The 22,128-nt window shown below is 40.2% G+C and overlaps 1 protein-coding gene across 1 annotated transcript; it reads left to right on the top strand.

The window, feature by feature from the left end:
• Window positions 1–965: 965 nt before the first annotated feature.
• mcrs1 (microspherule protein 1) lies at window positions 966–12,544 on the top strand. The gene is made up of 14 exons (XM_034691920.1): window positions 966–1,164; window positions 2,869–3,023; window positions 3,178–3,316; window positions 3,426–3,590; window positions 3,701–3,810; window positions 3,911–4,019; window positions 4,181–4,319; window positions 6,740–6,815; window positions 6,905–6,933; window positions 7,109–7,201; window positions 7,298–7,380; window positions 7,516–7,603; window positions 11,724–11,851; window positions 11,940–12,544. Exons 2-14 carry the CDS (start codon window positions 2,869–2,871, stop codon window positions 12,024–12,026), a joined length of 1,401 nt encoding a protein of 466 aa, XP_034547811.1. The 5' UTR covers window positions 966–1,164; the 3' UTR covers window positions 12,027–12,544.
• The last annotated feature ends 9,584 nt before the right edge of the window (window positions 12,545–22,128 follow it).

Genomic DNA, 22,128 nt, shown 5'->3' with positions numbered 1-22,128 from the left:
GACAGTAACAAAGTAAATTTACTTGAGTACAATACTTAAGTACATTTTTTGAGTATTATTTTTGGGGGGTACTTAGTACTTTTACTCCACTACATTCAGAAGACAATTATTTTACTTTTTACTCCACTACATTTCTATCAATGCTCTAGTTACTCACTACTTTTGCTTTGAAGTCAGCTCATAAATGTCCTTCTCTTTTCTGAAATCTGATCCCTCAGACAGTAAAATGTGTTTGTGTAGTTCTGTTTGTCTCAGTGGTTTAGTCATACCTGCATATTGTGTGTCTCCACGGTTGAACGTGGAGCAAACACAGAGCATATTTCACTCTGACCAGGCAGTTCATTTAGAGGTGGTAATGATGGCTATAATTCTTCACCTGAGCTCCCATGGCCATATCTTCAGCCTGTGTTTGAGGTTTTTAAAATTAAGAATGATATGTATCGTTTGAAATGTTCTCCCTGTTTCCCACTCTGCTCAAACAAACAAAAATTCACTGTCCAACCTGAGAAAGCGTGTTGAGCTACGTAACATTTGTTTCATTCCAGATGAACATTTCAAACTAAGTTGTCTGTGCTTGGAGTAACTTAGTTGCTGTTTTTATTCCATGGTATAGTTTTTAGAGATTTCAAGTAATTGTTTCTATGTAAACATAATGTAACTGAATGTACTCCTATGTAGTCTTGACTGCATTTATGTATTTTGAAAACACAATGTTTTGAGATTTTTTAAAAAGTACTTTGAATACTTAAGTATTTTTAAAAGCAAGTACTTCAGAACTTTAACTCAAGTAATAATTTGACAGAGCAACTTTCACTTGTATTGGAGTAATATTTGACCAAGAGTATCTATACTTTGACTTAAGTAATGAAGCTGTGTTTGTCCACCACTGCTTATATGTAGAAATGTCCAACCAAAACTCCACGCCAGCCCTCCTGTCCAGATGGGGGCGCTGTGGCTCCATAAAGCTGTTTGCAAACATCGATGACGTCACAGAAAGAAACCCAGTTAGCAGAGCAGCTAATGCTAACAGACAGACATACGTTGAATCCATGTAGCCAGTTAGCCATGTAGCTTGCAAACAAGGAGCACATGAAACCCAGAAATTGACTGTATACCCAGAAAGTGAAGGATTTGATAGCAAGACTGGGAAAATAGCAAGAAAAGGTGAGTCACAAGACAGCATCGCCAGTCGTGTTAGCTCGCTAATTAACTAACGTTGTAGTAGCTAAGCTAATGCTAGGTAGCCAATATTATTTTGGTAAACTTGACTATTTTTGGACAAATTGTGAGAGTTAACCAAACAGACTGTAGTAAAATATTATCTGCGTTTACTACATCAATCATTACAGCTTTGAATTGCTCACCATGGATTACATTTTGAAGGGAACATGAGAGGTAATTTAGCAAACATTGTATGTAAACAAAGACACCACTTTCTTCATGAACAAGTCCAGTCTCCTGGCAGCTGTAAAGAAAAACACATTCTGCTGATTGGGTCTCGAACAGAGATTTAAAGTCCCATTCTGAATTAATCACTATGCGGATCTGAGGTAAGATAAGATTATAACTTTGTTTACAGTTTACCAGCATGAGGCTGTCAGATAATAATGTCGCATGCTAATGTTGAGGTACTTCATTTCAAAGCATGACATGAGTTGTTGAAAACGGAGAAACACAGGCTACTAAGTTTTTAGATTATTCATCTAATACAGTGGTGTCCAAACCTCTTTCAAAGAGGGCCACATGTGATGTTGTCAGAATACCTCAGGGCCAGTGGCTCCTACTGAGACTTAGGAATCATAAAATGTATATATGAAATCTCTATATATTTTTCTCAATAAAACAGTTACTAGGTAGTCCTCAATTCTCCACAAGCCATGTATACATTAGCAAACGTTATCTTCTTCTGGAGGAAAATGTTTTTCATTAGGGTCGGGCAATGTGGGAAAAAATATTGTATCATTATTTTTCTATGGCAGGATCACAATCCGGATTTCATCACACTTCTTTTTCATGTAAAGACTTTTCTGACCAGCAGACGACACTTAAAGAACTAATAATTATTTTCCTGAGTTCTGAACATTTTTATGCACCAAATTTTCCCTTTACTGTAGAATTTCATAATTTTGATCTTGTCTTGTGTCCTCTTTTGTGTCTTCTGAACTTTTAGTGTTCATCAAGAACATTTTCACATCATGATAAAAACATTAATTTGAAAACCTGTCAACTTTAAGAGTTCTTGTGTTTCTTCTTTATTGCCGTCTTGCAGAATTCTCAGAGCTTTTGCTTTAGACAAGCAGTCCATATGAAGCTTTTTGAGATGTTTCTGGATTTACTTTAGTTTTGTTTGTGGGCTTGAAAGAAACTGCAAATGTACAGATGATTCAGAATGTAATTAATTTCTGTGTTATAAATAACACACTTTAAGATGGAAGCTTGGGCCATAAATTAACGGTCCTTGGGCTGCGATTGGCCCCTGGGCCGTACTTTGGACATGCCTGATCTAGAATGTTAGAAACCAGTAAAAAACTACATGACAAAATGAAACGCCTCACTTTCACAGACTTTATACTTAAAATTAAAATAACATTTTTAGCCTTCTGCTTTTTAACCAGATCAATCTATTGGATTCTATTCAATGTGTGGAAATTAGAATAAGCCCAACCTCATGCTCCTTTTTTAGAAGAATTTACAACATGAGCCAACTTCTAATTTTGGATGTGACTGTTTTTCTATGTGAAAATCAATAAACAAAGTTTAAAAAAAAAAAAAAAAGAATTTACAACATGAGCCAAATAAAAGTGTTTCTCCATGTTTCAGTCCTGTTACTCTGTGGTAATACGTATGTTTTATGTTGTGACTGAATAGATGCAAGCAGGTGACCCTGTGGTTGGAGCACCGATGGCAGCAGCTGGTGCACAGAGTCGGTCAGAGGATGAAGAGTCACTAGGAGTAAAAGATGTGAAAAGGACGGCAGCACAAGCCTTTGGCAGCGGGGTTCCCAAACGAAGAAGTTCCTCAAGGTTTGATTTGTCCCCTGCTGTAAAGAAAGATGTGTGGTTTTTAATACTATACAAATAATATGTTTCCCCAATTATTAAATAATAGATATATTATTATTATTATAAGTATATACAATAAAACATATCATATCATATTATAATTAAATATCCACAGGTCAATAAAGAGGAAGAAGTTTGATGATGAGTTGGTGGAGAGCAGTCTTGTGAAGTCGTCCAGCAGAGTCAAAGGCCCTCCTGTTATAGAGCCTGTCCGCTGTTCAGGCAGTGAACCTTCATCTAGTGAGAAAAAAAAGGTACACAACAAAACAGAATCCACAAACCCTTGCAGGATTTCATGGCAAAGAAGAAAAGCTGTCATAACGTTAAATGGATAACAATTGTGTCTTCCTTCAAATCTATTAGGTGACAAAGACAGGTTCGGCTCTCACACCACCTCTCACTATGGTAATGAACCCTGCACCCATCACCAAACGAGTGAAGAAAAGCAAGCAACCTCTACATATTACAAAAGACTTGGGGCGATGGAAACCAACCGATGACCTGCTACTGATAAATGCAGTGTTGCAGGTGAATAGTAAAAAATCTTAACTCACAAAAAGGAGTATGTTTAGAATTATGGTACTGATCTGTTTGTCCAACATGTCATTTCATGATCTGATGTATCTGTTTGTCTCCAGACCACAGACCTCACCTCTGTTCACCTGGGTGTCAAGTTCAGCTGTCGTTTCACATTACGTGAAATTAAGGAGAGATGGTACGCTCTCCTCTACGATCCAGTCATCTCAAAGTAAGACACTGAGCAAGCAACAGCTTTAATTTGCCCACCATGTCTTCATGTAAAGTCATTGAGAGGATGACTAAATTATCTCTATTGTGTTTCTATTTAGGTTGGCATGGCAGGCCATGCGTCAGCTTCACCCAGAAGCCATTGCAGCGATCCAAAGCAAAGCTCTGTTTAGTCAGGCTGAGGAGGCACTGCTGGCTAAGATTGGTTCAGTGAGTGAACGTATTACTTTATTTGCACTGTGGTGACAAAACTTGACATTTAACTTAACAGCATGTGGTTGGTTTAAATTCACCAGTTAAATAATCACTATTTTAATATATTTTGATTGTATTCACAAATGTTTTTTTTTCCTTCATTTGTCATTGAATAGACCAGTCAGCCTAAACTGGACGTGTTCCAGGAGCTTCTAAACAAACACCCTGGTGTCTTTCACCCGTCTCGCACCCCCAAGAGCCTGCTGGTGCACTGGCAGCTGCTGAAGCAATACTACCTACTGGATGATCAGAGTGGTGAGCTAAGCACATAATCAAAAGTCGGGGCTTCACATCCATGTAACATGAAGAAATTATGAGGAAAGATGACTGTCCTGGGGTCGCATTTATATAAGAGAGCATAGAATCCCTACTAAAAGTATACGTACTCCGAAAACCCAGAAAGGGCGTGCACCAAAAAAAAAGCACTTAGTGTTTGTTTCTTTACTGCAGGAGGGCCACACCAAAAAAAATATAGAGTGCCTCCACGTCGCTGCAGCATTCATGTATCCGTCAGCATTCCCAGAGCATCCATTATTCATCATTACGTATGGGTTTCATCCAAGCGGCAACCTCCGGTCTAAAAATATGAGTCAATGCGGAAGTGTTAAAAGCTGCAGTTCATAGAGGATCCGCTTGAGGCTGGCTCCGGAAGTACCAGAAGTCACATACACATTAATGGGGAAAAGCCGATCTTTACAGCAGAAATAAACATGTTTACAGCCTGGTACAAAAGACGAGTGTAGTCTGGATAGCTCATTTCACGATGTCCTCTCACTGTGAGGGGGGTGAATTTTTTTCTAATTCAGCAATTTCAAAGATATTGAGATTACCAGTCTTCCAATGAGAGGCACAGCTGCCTGTGGGAACACTGCAGCTGTTGGCTAGGAGGCTCAAAACCCGCCTCTTTACGTCACACTGGCTCGACAGAAGCAATATGGCTGCCGCAGCCGATTGGTCTCAAAACAGCTCTTCAGAAACAGATGGGTGACGTCACGGATACTACGTCCATATTTTTTACAGTCTATGGTCTCATCAGAGATCTCCTCTCTCTGATATTATCTGACAGATGTTTGATCCATGAATATAAGTTTTAATGTGTTAGTTTTATCATGGACAGCTTGGCCTTCACTTTGACTGATTATGAGGTCATGTAGGATAATAAGAGCCGGTCATGACTTTACAGGGTTCCCACTAGTCCTGGAAAACCTTGAAAACCTGGAAAACAGTTGACCAGTTTTACAGTCCTGGAAAACACCTGGAAAATGGGAGAAAAAGTAAAATGTCCTGGAAAATCACAAATTGTCCTGGAAAATTATTCCAACATGACTGCATGCGACCTGACAAGGATAAAAAAAAAAACACATCCCCATTCAACATTTGTGGCCATTTTTGTCATTCAGTTCTATTTAGGTCACTTTATGCACTGATCCTCTTATTATTATTATTATTATTATTTATTTTAGTAAGGCAGCTTCCAGATTCCTTTGCTGGCTCTTTTGTTTTTTACTTAGCTCATTTAATATTTTTTGAGAAAAGAGAAAGCTGAGATGAGAGTTGGCCATAAAAGGAATCTCTTATCTTATTGTTACTTGGTTGCACTAATAAAGGGCTGTACATCTGTGGTTGCTTTGTTCTATAATTAATTTGCCATAATTTTTAAGCATGTAAGAGATGATTTCATGGATAGCCATAGACTGCACGTCTTTCAATGTAGACTTCCACTGAGAGGAACATATTAGACTATTTAGGAACTAAATTAGGAACTCAATTTAGACTGTCATACCAGCTTGATCATCACTGAAAATGTCTTGGAAAATGATCTCTGGAAAAGAGTGGGAACCCTGCTTTACTTCCACACTTTTCTCATTAACACAGTAAACACCTGCAGGTGATGAAGATGTGACAAGAGTGTGTGAGGCTGCCAGTGCCATGTCTGTGCTCTGTGTGCGTCGTACAGCAGTCTTTATTAAAAGTATAATTACACTCAGTGACTCTGCACAGCGTTAGAAACATTAAAAAATGACTGTCACTTTGCTCCGCGGTTGTTTATGTCTTCTGATGTTACTTTGGTTTTACCTCCTGATGAGTATGTTACGATACGGTCGCTTTATTCCTCTACACTTTGGAGAAATGTGAGAGTGAGACATAGCTGATTAAATATTTGATGAACTTTAAGACACACTTTTATCTTTTAATGACAGATTACTGGAAACGACTCAACACAGTCACATATGCAAATAAAATATGCAGATTTCAGTGATTGTGGTGATGTGGGTCTGTTAATATGTTGTTATTCAATGAAATGAAATGAAATGAAAAGTGTGAAAGGCATTAGAATGTAATCTGACTTCAGTTCTCCCTCTCACCACCTGTGTTGCCAATTTCCCCTGCCTCTAAATTGAGCGTACACATGGGTCAGTGTTTGCTCACCCGTAGGCACATTTTCCCATCAAATTTGTTTTGGCCCTGTTTTTATGCGTAAGCAATGTTTATAAATGAGACCCCTGGTCAGGAGGGCGGTCTTTTTTATGAAGCTGGAAGAAACAGTTAATCAAAGAGTAGTCTAAATATAAAAACTATAGTGTTAGAAAGGGTCAGAGTTCCCTCGGTAACAAAGTTGTTACTGAGACAGGTGTGTTTTTAATCATAATCTGCATTTTGATTGTGTGTTGCAGTCCAGCCTCTCCCTAAAGGCGACCAGGTCCTCAACTTCTCTGATGCTGAGCAGATGGTTGATGATGTTAAACTGAAGTAAGCCCGGCTTTCATTTTGCAGCAGTGTTGTATCTTTTCACATAAAGTACTGTCTGTGAAGTTTAAGCTGTGTTTCTTTTCACACAGGGAGAGTAGAGACGAGGTGTTGGAACATGGTAAGAAACTAGAATAAGGATAAATGGTTTTAACAAATCACTTGCTTGTTATCTGAATTAAAAATATCTCAATAGATTTTTTGTCACTACAAATAAAGCATGTTATTCTTGCGTTGCCTTTACAATGGTTTGATAAATGTCCTCTCCAGAGTTATACCTTTCTTCCCTTTTTCAGAGCTGATGATTTCAGACCGTCATCAGAAAAGGGAGATACGGCAGTTAGAGCAGGAGTTGCCTCGTTGGCAGGTCCTTGTGGACAGCATCACAGGTAGGTCGTCTTTCACTCTTCAAGCAGATGCAGATTAATTCAAGTATATATTTTTGGTTTGAGGTTGAACTCTTTTGTGTATGTGTTGGTCACCAGGGATGAGCATGCCCGACTTTGACAACCAGACACTAGCAGCTCTGCGGGGAAGAATGGTCCGCTACCTCATGAGGTCGAGAGAGGTGAGACCTTTTTAAGAAACTGTAGAGAGAAGCAGTGCTATGCTGTCCTTGTTGTAAGAACAAAAGGGAGGAATTGTTTGTCTGTGACGTATTTTCACTGCAATGCTAATTATCTTTTCATTCATGTTCACACAGATCACGTTGGGCAGGGCGACCAAGGACAAACCTATAGATGTAGATCTATCATTGGAGGGACCGGCCTGGAAAATATCAAGAAAACAAGGTGAATGTTCTCATAGAACATTCTGCTGTAATGTTTTTATCAGACCTTTATTTTACCAGGTAAAAATTTGCAAACATGACCTGACCAAGAGGCACCAACAGGAACACATACACACACACACATAGACATATAAACATAAATAGAACAAAAGTGGACAAGTAACAAGCAATGTGCGCAAGGTGTAAAAAAGTATGTGTGTATAAAAGTATGCATGTAAGTAAAGTCTGAAGTGATCAGCAGGAGCAACAGTCAACTAAAATCTGTTGAAGTTTTAGCTTGAAGGTTGTGAGTGGAGTCAAAGTTGAGAGTTTGAGGGTGTTTTGTAAGTTGTTCCAGTCTTTAGCTGCTGGGGGATGATGAACTTGATGTAGTTACTGGACCTAGTGTGATATGAGGCTTGGGTGACGTGAAGAAGAGAGGACAGGTAGGGAGGTGTCTTGCCCAGGATTAACTTGTATATGAAATGAAGCCAGTGGTGAAGCCGCCAGGTATGAAGGGAGGGCCACTTCACCAATTTATAGAGATCGCAGTGGTGAGTGTGGAAGGGTGTGTTGGTGGCAAAGCGGATAGCTGAGTGATAAAGAGTGTCCAGTTTCTTGAGGCCATTTTGTAAATGATGTCACCATAATCCAGAATGGGGAGTATCGTCATCATGACGAGGGTGTGTTTGGCAGCATGAGTGAAGGAGGCTTTATTGCGGAAAAGGAAAGCTAGTCTGGCTTTGATTTTGGACTGAAGGTTGTTAATGTGTGTTGTGAAGGACAGAGATGAATCCAGCCAGAAGCCTAGATATTTATAGGAATTGACAACTCCACAGGAGAGCCATCTGTATGTCTCGTGCAGAACAATGATGTAAACCAGTTGACTTTTAATAAGAGGCAGCAACTTGGAGGAAAGAGTAAAATAGAAACCATTAAAAAAATCGAAAAGTATTAAGATAATGAAGTACATGAAAACATTTTACTTATACAAAGTGGTGTTTCTTAAAGGCCCTGTGAGGAGTTTTGAACTGGCTGAGAAACAGACTGAAAATGATACTGATGCCTCTTTATAACCTTCAATAGTAAACAAGACCATCAGCAGCAACACAGACACCTCCTCTGTTGTCATTTTTAATGCCTGAAACCGCCCTGAGGGGGTAGGTGTCAGACCAGATGATGGACATCTTGCTTCAGAAACAGCCTTTATTTGACTGTTTTCATGGAAAATAATCACATTGCCTGATAAAGTTGACTGTTAAAAGACAACAGGATGAGATTTTTCTTGAACACACTACTTTTGCATGTATAGGACAAGAGATAAGAGGTATCGCTTTGTCCACAAGGGGGCGCCAGAATCGATACAAAACAAAAGTTCCTCACAGCAGCTTTAATATTGAGTCTATTGAGAAAAAATGATCTCCAGATTTATTTTATTTTGCACAATACAGCGTCCATACCACTTACATATTTTAATTTTGCAAAGACTATGTTGCATTTGAGTTTTGTGGCAAGCATTGATATTGAAGGCGTCAGCTGAAAAACCAGTAAGTGATGTGAAACATTCCAAACTAAAGGTGTCTAGAGAGTGTTTCCACTATCCTTCCATTTATCTGAAGAATAATGAGAGTGAGAGGCAGCATATTAAGTTCTCTGACATGTTTTATTCAGATCAGTTTAATGTGATTTGCTGTCATTGATCAAACATTGACGTTGCTGAGGTCAACCTGGTTCACACAAAGCTTCTTTTGTCCAATTGTTGTTAGTACTTATGTTACATCCAACTGCAGGATGAGACATACAGTGAAAAGAAGTCTCCATCTCATCGACAAGCCTCCTTTCAGTCCAGTTTATCAGTACATGACTTGATACAACAGTGTAGCCTGTTGGTGCTTTCCTCAAGATAAAGATAAAGATAAGATAAGATACTACTTTATTCGTCCCACAACGGGGACATTCATGGAGTTACAGCAGCAAACAAAAAGGTGTACAGTAAAATAATTTATCAACAATATATATAGAAAAGAAATGTTCATCAGAGACGACAGCTAGGCCATAATTCTCCTGTCAGCCACCACCTCCAAAGGGTCCAGGACTGAGCTGGCCTTCTTCACCAGTTAGTTCAGTCTTGCTCTCCTGTATCCTGTCCGCCCACAGCAGGTGAAATCCTTCCAATGTGGTGTTTGTGTCCGGTGTTAGCTCTGTTAGCATGATGCTACTCTGGTGCTGAGTTAGCTTGTCTACGCAATGATATTGCTGCTGAAACTTGAAATGTGTAATATTTTTGACCTACAGGAACCTTTTTTCCAACCTTAGAGCCATAAATGTATTCTAAGTCTTTGAACCTGAGTTCATATTGACCTATAAAGTTACTCTGTAGGAACTGGGTTAAATCTTCACAGCATTTTGTTCAGAGCAAAATATAGATCTATTGGTCCTTGGTTTCAATACAAAGATAACAGTCGAGCTGCTGCTTTGGTTTTAAGCAGTCAATAAAACAGAAGAAAAAAACAAAATCTATCAGTCACATGAATTTGGAAGATTTCAGATCGCTTCTCACAACAAACAAAGTTTATATCTCAAAATGTCAAGGCCTTGAATGGTACTGACAAACAGCTGATCTTATATATTTTAGTGATTCATTTCAGTGTTGACACTATGTAATTCATACAGTCAGCAGCATTAAAGGGATATTTCAGTTTTTTTTGAAGGTGGTTGTATGAGTTTTAAATCACTAGTAATTGTAGGGGCTCAACAGATGCTGCTCAGCTCATCCCCTGTAATGAGAAGGGAGAAATGGAACGCAAGCTAGGCTACGGTTTCTGCAGACGGTGCCATTTCTGCCATGTGATTCCAACCCGAACACTCACTTCTGTTTTTTCAGCACTTTAATTTGCCGCCAGAAAGTCCCTTCGTTTTTGCACTATTTACGACCGCAACACAGACATGCTCTTCTGACTTCAGTGCATTGATCAGCTAATGTCAATTGTTGACATTTTTGCATCTCAGTTTTGCATCATGTGAAGCAGGAAATGCCTCAGATCACCTGGTGGACACATTGACGCCTTTAGTGTTTGTTATATCAGCTCAGTCTCCCCCTTCAGCAGCTCACACAGTTTATTTTGATCATGTAAACATATTGTGCAAATCATGGGTTGTGTCACCGTGCAATAAAAAAAACACTGATAGCCGAACACTTACTTTGAAGACGAACTTGCATTCAGGTTTTCTGATTTAACTCCTGAACATTGAAGAAAGTCAGTAACAAACTTCTGCATTCAGTACAGCAGTGGACTCTGGTTGGCGAGTGCCGCAGGCTGCAGCCCTGTTTAATCCTCTGGTATATCTTAATTCCCAAAAGCCCAGAAGTACTGTTGTTACCAAGTCTGACTCGTGACAGCGAGTAGTTTTCTCAGTTCATTGGCATTAGCTTGTAGTTTACACACCTGCACTACCAGGCGGGCTCTCTCCTGCTCTCCAGTTTAGCACAGAAGAATCTCTGTTTTTTCCTCCGATGCAGGGGCGCCACCAGGGATTTTGATTATAATGAGCTATAATGTAGTTCATCTCATTGTGGACATCAAACTAGCAAACAGGTCAATTTTAACCACTCAAAGACTATACCAACGAACGGGCTTTCTGGTGGCAAAGCACAGTGCTGAAAAAAATCCAAGTAGAGCTTACACCTAAACAGAAGTGAGTGCTCGGGTCAGAATATTTCAAAATTCGCTGAATCATGTGGCAGAAATGACACCGTCTCCAGAAACCGTAGCCTAGCTTGCGTTCTATTTCTCCCTGCAGTTTCTCATTACAGGGGCCGAGCTGAGCAGCATCTGTTGAGCCCCTACAATTATGAGTCATATAAAACTCATACAACCTCACTTCAAAAAAACTGAAATATCCCTTTAAATTCCCTACAGTATAGTTTAAAGTAACCCTAGTACTGATTATTGCTGAGCAGTCTTTATGAATATTTTGATAACAACCTTTATTCATATACCTTTCAAAACAAAGTTACAAAGTGCTTCACAGCCAGCTGAAATAACAGCAGACAGATGTAGCCAGCTGAATTTCTGCAGGTAGATCATTCCAGAGTTTCAGAGCCTGATAGACATGTTAATCACATGAATTGATGTCTACAGGTATTATCAAACTGAAGAATAATGGAGACTTCTTCATAGCCAATGAGGGCAGACGACCAATCTACATAGACGGCAGACCGGTCCTGTCGGGGAACAAGTGGAAACTCAACAACAACTCAGTTGTGGAGGTGAGTGCAGAATGTGATCCACACCGAAGATCATTTTTGATAGACCAAAGTGAGGCATGGTGCTAACATACCACATCTGTGTGTTCAGATTGCAGGTCTTCGTTTTGTGTTTCTGATTAACCTGGAACTCATCTCACTAATAAAAGCTGAAGCAGCAAAGATGACGCAGCAGTGAGGCTCAGCCCTGAGACCCTAGAAGAGTGACCCTAGAGGACGCACTGGATCCAGTCTGTGCTTGTGTTGGACAGTGGATATTAGTTTTTCTCACAAAGAACAGTAGTGCTGCCACGATTCAGACAAACCCTGTGGCCATGTTTATCTGAAATGTGAATTTTAACAGACTACAGCTTCTGACTGGAGCTACGTAATCACAGGTTTAACTTGTATGGACATTTTCCATGTTGTAATGTAGACACTTTCATGGTAAAGCCCAGTTTCTTTGTTTTTAAATTTGCATAATATTGTATTTAAATTCTGCAGGAAAGCTTTTTTCAAGATATTAAACTTGTATACACAGTGATCTAATGTTTTCTGTAGTGACCCATTTACTGTTGAAGACTCAAGGTGCATATTTTTACTGAAATCTGTGCATTGAGAAACAGCAAATCCTGACTTTGGGAAAGAGTCCCCAGTGAATCAAGATGTAGAATGTTTATGCAAAAACAATAAAAAGAAAAATTTGAATAATCTGTACTGAGGGAAATATTAGAAAGGGACTCTGTCATTATCTGTCATTTATATATTTTTAATATCTACTCAGACTTTTTCTATCACGTGTTGTTTTTCACATAATTAGATTTTAAACAGTTAATATATAAAGTGTGTTATAAAACTAGCAGAGTTGACCAAAGTGCAGAACATTTCAAGTGGGTGGTATAGCAGTGTGTAAAAAGTTAAACATAAATGGAAAGAATATTTAAATAGCACCACCCCAGCAATGCATCAAAATTACATAAAAGCCTTTGGAAGCAATAGGCCTCAGTGAAAGTGCTGAAATAACAACCATTGTTTCCTGATTGTGAGTGCCCTCAAGTGCTGCTTATAAAACACAAAAATCTTTCATTGATTTTAATGTGAGCAAACAATGGGTTCATAATATACAGCTAGACTGAATCAATCCATATTTATGGATCTAAAGAATTTCAAAAGGATATTTTTTAACTGCTGCAGTTTTAAATATGTACAACAGATGGCGCTATATGGTACAGTAAAGGGTGTATCCAGGGATATCCTGTGCATTGTCCCAGTAAGTGACAGTTACATGTACAGTAGCAACAGAAGAAAATACCTAACATATCATCAGCTTTGTCTGCACAGGCCTGTCCCCATGTTGTCTTTGTTTAGAGAAATGCAACTCAGACAGAGTTGTGTTATTCTCTTAATCAGGCTGAAATAATTATAAAGAATTGTAGGAATGTTAGTTAAAGAGATTTAAATGACACAAGGACATGTTCTGCAAACTAAAGTGTTATCTTTCTCTTAAACATGTATGACTATTTTATGGGACATTTACACCTCTTACACATTAACAGATTGCACCCACGTGAATACCATTTCTCTCAAACAAATGTGTGTTTAAGGTGTGTGAGTTATGTGTGACCTCTGCAGTACTGCTTGTTATCTTTATATGGAAATATCAGACTGGTCTCCCTCTCACCTGTGAGCTTATGGTCTTGTTTGGTCTGAAAATATTTCAACAGTCAACATAAAGTTCATGAAGGTGTCAGGCTGCAGCAAGGACACTGGAACAAAAAACCCCACAGAACTAAGATATCACAGAAAGAAACATAAAGTACACACAATGTCACCATAACCAAAATATATATACCTTTGCTGTAAATACTCAGTAAATTGTGTAAGAAAAGCCTGAAGTGTTGAACATGCCGTTGTCAAAACACAGACAGTACAGTCCAGTGAATCTGTGGCTTCCATATTAACACACAACTAACTTGATGTGCACCACAGGGTCTGTTTTGACTGGACTCCACAAACTTGGCACAGCTCACACTGGCAAAGTTTTAACAACTGTTAGACACATTACTACACTTCTTTTGCTATTTAAAGCACAAATACTACACTTCTGCTTTACTGTTTTACCTCTCGAATGTGTTACAGAAGTATACCTTAGAAATGACTTGAACACTGGCATAGAAGAGCTTGATTTGGACCGTGAACAACACACTGTTTTTTGTATGCTTGTTTAATCAAAAATTGGTCTGAAGACTTTTTTTTAATAGTTTTCCTCGTCCTGGTATATTGCTGTACAAGTTCTGAGGAGATCTTAGCAGCCTCAGTTTGAAATGTCTTCAGGATGAATAATTCTGTCCATTTCTCCCTCTTCACCCCTCCATTCAAAATGTACTGAGTAAAATTTTGATGGTGGCCGAGTCGCAGAGGTCGCCGGTTTGACTCCCGGCACGACCATTTGCTGCTTGTCCTCCCCCTCTCTCTGCTCCCAACGTTTCCTGTCTCTCTTCAGCTGTCCTATCCATAAAGGAAAAAATGCCCCCAAAATATAACTTTAAAAAAATAATAATGTTGACATCAAAATACCAGTGCTGTCATGCTTTATTAAAATATATGCACAGATATATTCATGTAGATTCAAAACAAGAGGACTGGCACCGGCAGCAACATTGTCACATTGTCCCACATGTGTATGCAGGGTGGTTTGCTGTATGGCATATAAAAAAAATACAGATTTTCTGAAGAAAAATAACTCAACCAAAGCTTTGACACTACATTGAATTTGCATTGAATACCTCAGTAGGTATGGGCCTTCAAGCTGCCGAAGAGCTCTCTTTTGCATACCACACCCACATGGAAACTTTGCAGCACAACAGGGCCTTATGGGAAGCGTAGTTCTTATTGATACAGATACCCACAAATTCAGAGACATCAATATGGCTTGATGAGAATCTCACATTCAAAAGCCATATAAACACTCTTTCCACCAAGTTAAGACAGAAAGTTGGTTTCTTATACAGAAATAAATCCAGCTTGTCTTGTAGAATGAGAGTTGTTGAAGCAGTATTTTTTATCTGTTTTAGATTATGGTGATGTGATTTATAAACATGCTGCAGCTTCAACTCTTAAACCCTTGGACTCTGTTTACCACTGCTCTCAGATTCATCACTGGTGACAGATATGACACCCATCACTGTGTCCTGTATGAGAAGGTTTGTTGGCTCTCTCTTGAGCAAAGGAGGAACAAACACTGTTTTTTGTATATTTTTAAAGCACTGGTTGGAAAGCTCCCCACCTACCTCATAAACTTGTTGGAATGGAATTATGGATCCTACGGGACTCGCTCTTCTGATTGGCTCATTTTGAAAGTCCCCCGAGTTAACACTGAACTGGGTCGATCAGCATTCTCAATTGATGCCCCTAAATCATGGAATGCCCTTCAACAGATTTTAAAGCTGACATCCATTCCCTCTTTTGCAGAATTTAAGACTTTGATCTCCGACCACTGTGTCTAAAATTGTATGTTTTAATTAATATATTATTTTGTGATTGATTGTGTGTGTTTGTTTGCTGTTTCTAATGTGCCTGTGATCTCAACTACATTGTAAATGAGGGAAACCTCAATGTCTTTTCGAGAATAAATAAAGGTTTTGAATTGAATTGAATCATGATCACAGTGGCATTTTAACAGTAGTCATGATGAAGAGGCTGTTTTAAGCTTTCCACTCAGATTATTTAAATAGAGGATTTTTTATTTATCTATTTTTATTTATTTAAAGGGACAGTGCATATTAATGCACATTTCAGCATTTGCATCAATGTAAATATGCCAGAGTTAGCCATAAGGCTAATTTTCATCCGTTGTCCCCGGCAGGTCAAAACAGAGTTCATGAAAACAGTAAATCATGGTAGAATGACAATTAAAGCAATAATACATCACAAAAGCATAATAAGTTATACTAAAGTGCAAGTTAGTGCATTGAAGTGCCATGGAGCATAATCACATGAATGTCCGGAACTGGACCAGGTAAACCATGGACCTACATAACAGAATATCACACAAGTCAAAATGCATACCTTAAAACCCGTAAAATAACACACACGCACACACACATGCATGTACACATACACACAAGCACACACGCCCACACAAGCACACACCAGCACACACACAGCAGGATGTTGATTATTTATTATTTATGTGTTTTTCTAAGTTGATTTCATTGTTTAAAAAAGGCCAGCAAAGGATTTACATATTAAAGTTTTTAAATTAGCAGTATATGTCATGGGAGTTGTCTTTCAAGCATTGCATTTTATTAAAGAATAAATCACTGAGGTAGGCCTATCGGGTATCGAATAAATTGCCAAAAAAGTAATCGTATCGTATCGAATTATAGTCAAGTCAAGTCAAGTCAAATGTATTTATAAAGCACATTTTAAAACACAACAGAAGCTGACCAAAGTGCTGTACAATACATAAAAGAACACAATGTGAGACCAAGCAAGCAATCATTTAAAAAGAGAAAAACAAACGACAAGGAAAGCACAGCATTAGAAATGAGAACCTATACAGGGCTAGAGGACTCAAATGCTAAAAAATAAAAGTGTGCTTTAAGGCGAGTCTTAAAAGAGTCGACAGAGGGGAGCGGCCCTGATTGAGGAGGGGAGGCTGTTCCAAAGATGCGGGGCCTTTACACTAAAAGCGCGGTCGCCCTTCAGTTTATATTTTGACCGGGGAACTGCCAGGAGGCCAGTGTCAGAAGACCTCAGAGGCCTGGAGGTTTTGTAAGGGCTCAGGAGGTCAGTTATATGGGGAGGGGCCAGACCATTCAGAGCTTTAAAAACAAAAAGCAAAATCTTAAAATCAATTCTAAAGCCAATTGGAAGCCAGTGGAGGGAAGCCAAGACGGGGCTGATGTGGTCCCTCTTCCTGGTACCAGTCAGAAGCGAAAAAGTGTGGTACACCCAGCACTACTAGTGATGAGAAGTTCGGCTCTTTTCAGAGAGCCGGCTCTTTTAACTCGGCTCCCAAAGAAGAGCCGGCTCTTTCGACTCCCGAGCGGCTCTTAATTTAGGATCTTTTGTAGTCGTATATTTTACCTTAACGTTGGAAAAAATAATGGTTTGTTTTGAAAACCCTTTTATGTACAGTGTATTATGAGAAGCATTATAATTGCCCAATTTTGTGCATTTATTCTGTTACAAAACCATTCTTACCCTAAACCTAGGGTTAGGGTTAGGGTTAGGATTAGGGTTAGGGTTAGGATTAGGTTGAGGGTAAGGGTTAGGATTAGGGTTAGGGTTAGGATTAGGGTTGTGATTAGGGTAAGGATTAGGGTTAGGGTTAGGGTTAGGGTTGGGGTTAGGGTTAGGGTTAGAGTTAGGATTAGGGTTAGGATTAGGGTTAGAGTTAGGATTAGGGTTAGGATTAGGGTTAGGGTTAGGATTAGGGTTAGGGTCAGCGTTAGGATTAGGGTTAGGGTTAGGATTAGGGTTGTGATTAGGGTAAGGATTAGGGTTAGGGTTAGGGTTAGGGTTGGGGTTAGGGTTAGGGTTAGAGTTAGGATTAGGGTTAGGATTAGGGTTAGAGTTAGGATTAGGGTTAGGATTAGGGTTAGGATTAGGGTTAGGGTAAGGGTTAGGGTTAGGATTAGGGTAAGGATTAGGGTTAGGGTTAGGGTTAGGGGTGGGGTTAGGGTTAGGGTTGTGATTAGGGTAAGGATTAGGGTTAGGGTTAGGGTTAGGGGTGGGGTTAGGGTTAGGATTAGGGTTAGGGTTAGGGTTAGGGGTGGGGTTAGGGTTAGAGTTAGGATTAGGGTTAGGATTAGGGTTAGGATTAGGGTTAGGGTAAGGGTTAGGGTTAGGATTAGGGTAAGGATTAGGGTTAGGATTAGGGTTAGGGTTAGGATTAGGGTTAGGGTTAGGGTTGTGATTAGGGTAAGGATTAGGGTTAGGGTTAGGGTAAGGGTTGTGATTAGGGTTAGGGTTATGGTTAGGGGTGGGGTTAGGCTTAGGGTTAGGATTAGGGTTAGTATTAGGGTTAGGATTAGGGTTAGGGTTAGGGTTAGGATTAGGGTTAGGGTTAGGGTTAGGGTTAGGATTAGGGTTAGGGTTAGGGTTAGGGTTAGGATTAGGGTTAGGATTAGGGTTAGGGTTAGGGTTGTGATTAGGGTTCGGGTTAGGGTTAGGGTAAGGGGTGGGGTTAGGGTTAGGGTTAGGATTAGGCATAGGGTTCGGGTTAGGATTAGGGTTAGGGTTAGGGTTGTGATTAGGGTTATGTTAGGGTTAGGATTAGGGTTAGGGTTAGGGGTGGGGTTAGGGTTAGGGTTAGGGTTAGGGTTAGGGTTAGGATTAGGGTTAGGGTTAGGGTTGTGATTAGGGTAAGGATTAGGGTTAGGATTAGGGTTAGGGTTAGGATTAGGGTTAGGGTTAGGGTTAGGGTTAGGATTAGGGTTAGGGTTAGGGTTAGGATTAGGGTTAGGGTTAGGGTTAGGGTTGTGATTAGGGTTAGGGTTAGGATTAGGGTTAGGGTTAGGGTTAGGGTTAGGGTTAGGGTTAGGATTAGGGTTAGGGTTAGGATTAGGGTTAGGGTTAGGGTTAGGGGTGGGGTTAGGGTTAGGGTTAAGGTTAGGATTAGGGTTAGGGTTAGGATTAGGGTTAGGATTAGGGTTAGGGTTAGGGTTAGGATTAGGGTTAGGGTTAGGGTTAGGGTTAGGATTAGGGTTAGGATTAGGGTTAGGGTTAGGGTTAGGGTTGTGATTAGGGTTAGGGTTAGGGTTAGGGTTGTGATTAGGGTTAGGGTTAGGGTTAGGGTTAGGGGTGGGGTTAGGGTTAGGGTTAGGGTTAGGATTAGGGTTAGGATTAGGGTTAGGATTAGGGTTAGGGTTGTGATTAGGGTTAGGGTTAGGGTTGTGATTAGGGTTAGGGTTAGGGTTAGGGTAAGGATTAGGGTTAGGGTTGTGTTTGGGTTAGGGTTAGGGTTAGGGGTGGGGTTAGGGTTAGGGTTAAGGTTAGGATTAGGGTTAGGGTTAGGATTAGGGTTAGGATTAGGGTTAGGATTAGGGTTAGGGTTAGGGTTAGGATTAGGGTTAGGGTTAGGGTTAGGGTTAGGATTAGGGTTAGGGTTAGGATTAGGGTTAGGGTTAGGGTTAGGGTTGGGTTAGGGTTAGGATTAGGATTAGGGTTAGGGTTAGGATTAGGGTTAGGGTTGGGTTAGGGTTAGGAATAGGGTTAGGGTTAGGATTAGGATTAGGGTTAGGATTAGGATTAGGGTTAGGATTAGGATTAGGGTTAGGGTTCGGGTTTGGGTTAGGGTTAGGGTTCGGGTTAGGATTAGGATTAGGGTTAGGGTTCGGGTTTGGGTTAGGGTTAGGGTTCGGGTTTGGGTCAGGGTTAGGGTTAGGGCTAGGGTTAGGGTTTGAACCAGAACTAAACTTAAGCAAACAGAACCAGAACCATACTCATGCAAACAGAACCAGAACCAGAACCGAACCAGAACCGAACCAGAACCGAACCAGAACCGAACCAAACTCAAGCAACCAGAACAGAACTAGAAACGAACCGGACCAGAACCGAACCGGACCAGAACCGAACCGGACCAGAACCGAACCAGAACCAGAACCGGACCGGAACCAAACAGAACCAGAACCGAACCAGAACCGAACCAATTAAACTCAAGCAACCAGAACTTAACTAGAACCGAACCGAACCGGACCAGAACCGAACCGGACCAGAACCGAACCAGAACTACAACCGAACCAGAACTACAACCGAACCAGAACCGAACCAGAACCGAACCAGAACCGAACCAGAACCGAACCAGAACCGAACCAAACTCAACCAGAACCAAGTCAAGCAAACAGAACCAGAACCAAGTTAAGCTAACAGAACCAGAACCAAACTCAAGCAAACAGAACCAGAGCCAAACTCAAGCAAACAGAACCAGAACCAAACTCAAGCAAACAGAACCAGAACCAGAACCAAGCTCAAGCAAACAGAACCAGAACCAAACTCAAGCAAACAGAACCAGAACCAAACTGGAGCAAACATTATTAATGTCCTCAGGTTGGCATTGAGAAAAATCAGATGCCTCAGCTTGGATGGGCTGATCCGATTTCTCCTCTCAGTGAGTATTTGCCCTGTCTTTGAGAAGAACCCTAACCCTCTCAGAAGGAACAGATGAAGCCACAATACACAGCCTCCCTTCACCTATATCCTCACATGTGATTGGCCTCATGGCCACCATGCTGACCAATCAAAACAAAGTTCTGCTGTGAGCAGAGCTGGGGCTGAGCACTACTAGAGCTAAGCAGTAGTGATGTTCGATACCACCGATTTCCTTTCCGATCCGATGCTGAGTAAAATTCGGCGATACCGATCTCATACCGATACTTTGTGCAAATACACCTAATGTGTCTGGTAAATCTAAAAAAAGGAGTGTATTTCTGATTTATTTATTTATTTATTTTAAACTCGTAAGTATATCAAGGTAGCGGCCTCATTTACAATATAGCCGAGCTAATACAACAACAGAAAAACCAAACAGATGACACAATCATACAAAATATGTAAAAATGGTGTTTTAAACACACACGCAAAAAAGTAAAATAATAAAACCATTACAATAAATTAGTGTTTCATTATTAAGAACTAGAACTAGTAGTTCCCACCAACCGCGTATCATTTAGACAAGATCTCAATGGTTGAGTGACTTTCCACTGTGTTCCTGTTAATGATATACATTGCCTCAAATGACTGAAGTATCAAAAGTATTGATATTTTGATTTGAGAATCGAGAATAGAGTATAAAGATCTGGTATCGGAAGTATTGATATTTCAGTATCGATCCGCACATCACTACTACTTTTATTACTATTATTATTTTATTATTATTTTAATAATTATTATCTAAACCATTGTTTTAACATGGATTTATTTATCTTATTTATTTTGTGTTCATCTGATTTTATTAACTCTAACTTATTTTTAACTTTTCTTTACACTCTTACTTATTTTATTAATTTTACTGAGTTGATTTTCTTTTTTAAGTACAGTCATGGCCAAAAGTTTTTGAGAATGACACAACTATTAATTTTCACAAAGTCTGCTGTTTCAGTTTTTGTAATGGCAGTTTGCATATACTCCAGAATGTTATGAGGAGTGATCAGCTCAACTGCAATTAATTGCAAAGTCCCTCTTTGCCTTGAAATGAACTTTATCACCAAAAACACATTTCCACTGCATTTCAGCCCTTCCACAAAAGGACCAGCTAACATCATTTCAATGACACACAGGTGTCACACACATTAACACAGGTGTGGGTGTTGATGAGGACAAGGCTGGCGATCAATCTGTCATGATTGAGTGACTGGAAACTTTAAAAGGAAGATGGTGCATGACACCATTGTTCCTCATCTGTTAGCCATGGTTACCTGCAAGGAAACACATGCAGCCATCATTGCATTGCACAAAAAGGGCCTAACAGGGAAGTTTATAGCAGGGAGTAAGATTGCACCTCAGTCAACCGTCTATCGAATTATCAAGAACTTCAAGGAGAGAGGTTCAATTGTTGCCAAACAGGCTCCAGGGCGCCCAAGAAAGTCCAGCGAGCGCCAGGACCGTCTCCTGAAGGTGTTACAGCTGCGGGATCGGGCCACCACCAGTGCAGAGCTTGCTCAGGAATGGCAGCAGGCAGGTGTGAGTGCATCTGCACGCACAGTGAGGCGAAGACTTTTGGAGGAAGGCCTGGTGTCAAGGAGGGCAGCAAAGAAGCCACTTCTCTCCAGTAAAAACATCAGGGACAGACTGATATTCTGCAGAAGGTACAGGGACTGGACTGCTGAGGACTGGGGTAAAGTCATTTTCTCTGATGAATCCCCTTTCCGATTGTTTGGGGCATCTGGAGGAAGGCTTGTTCGGAGAAGACGAGGTGAGCGCTACCATCAGTCCTGTCTCTTGCCAACAGTGAAGCATCCTGAGACCATTCATGTGTGGGGTTGCTTTTCGGTCAAGGGAGTGGGCTCTCTCACAATCTTGCCTAAAAACACAGCCATGAATAAAGAATGGTACCAGAACGTCCTCCCAGAGCAACCTCTCCCAACCATCCAAGGGCAGTTTGGTGATGAAGAATGCCTTTTCCAGCATGATGGAGCAACTTGCCATAAAGCAAAAGTCATAACAAAATGGCTCGGGGAACAAAACATTAAGATTTTGGGCCCTTGGCCAGGAAACTCCCCAGATCTTAATCCCATTGAGAACTTGTGGTCAATCCTCAAGAGGCGGGTGGACAATCAAATCCCACAAATTCTGAC

Source organism: Notolabrus celidotus, chromosome 1, assembly GCF_009762535.1.
Source record: "Notolabrus celidotus isolate fNotCel1 chromosome 1, fNotCel1.pri, whole genome shotgun sequence".
Classification (NCBI taxonomy): Eukaryota; Metazoa; Chordata; class Actinopteri; order Labriformes; family Labridae; genus Notolabrus; species Notolabrus celidotus.
The sequence above is the reverse complement of the archived record's forward strand: the minus strand, read 5'-3'. Positions and strand labels throughout refer to the sequence as shown.

Excerpts from the sequence above, each read along its gene's own strand:
- mcrs1 (XM_034691920.1), top strand. The coding sequence starts at position 2,869 with ATGCAAGCAGGTGACCCTGTGGTTGGAGCACCGATGGCAGCAGCTGGT. Across the intron at positions 3,317-3,425 it reads CATCTAGTGAGAAAAAAAAG|GTGACAAAGACAGGTTCGGC; the intron begins GTACACAACAAA and ends CAAATCTATTAG. Across the intron at positions 7,604-11,723 it reads GAAAATATCAAGAAAACAAG|GTATTATCAAACTGAAGAAT; the intron begins GTGAATGTTCTC and ends TGATGTCTACAG.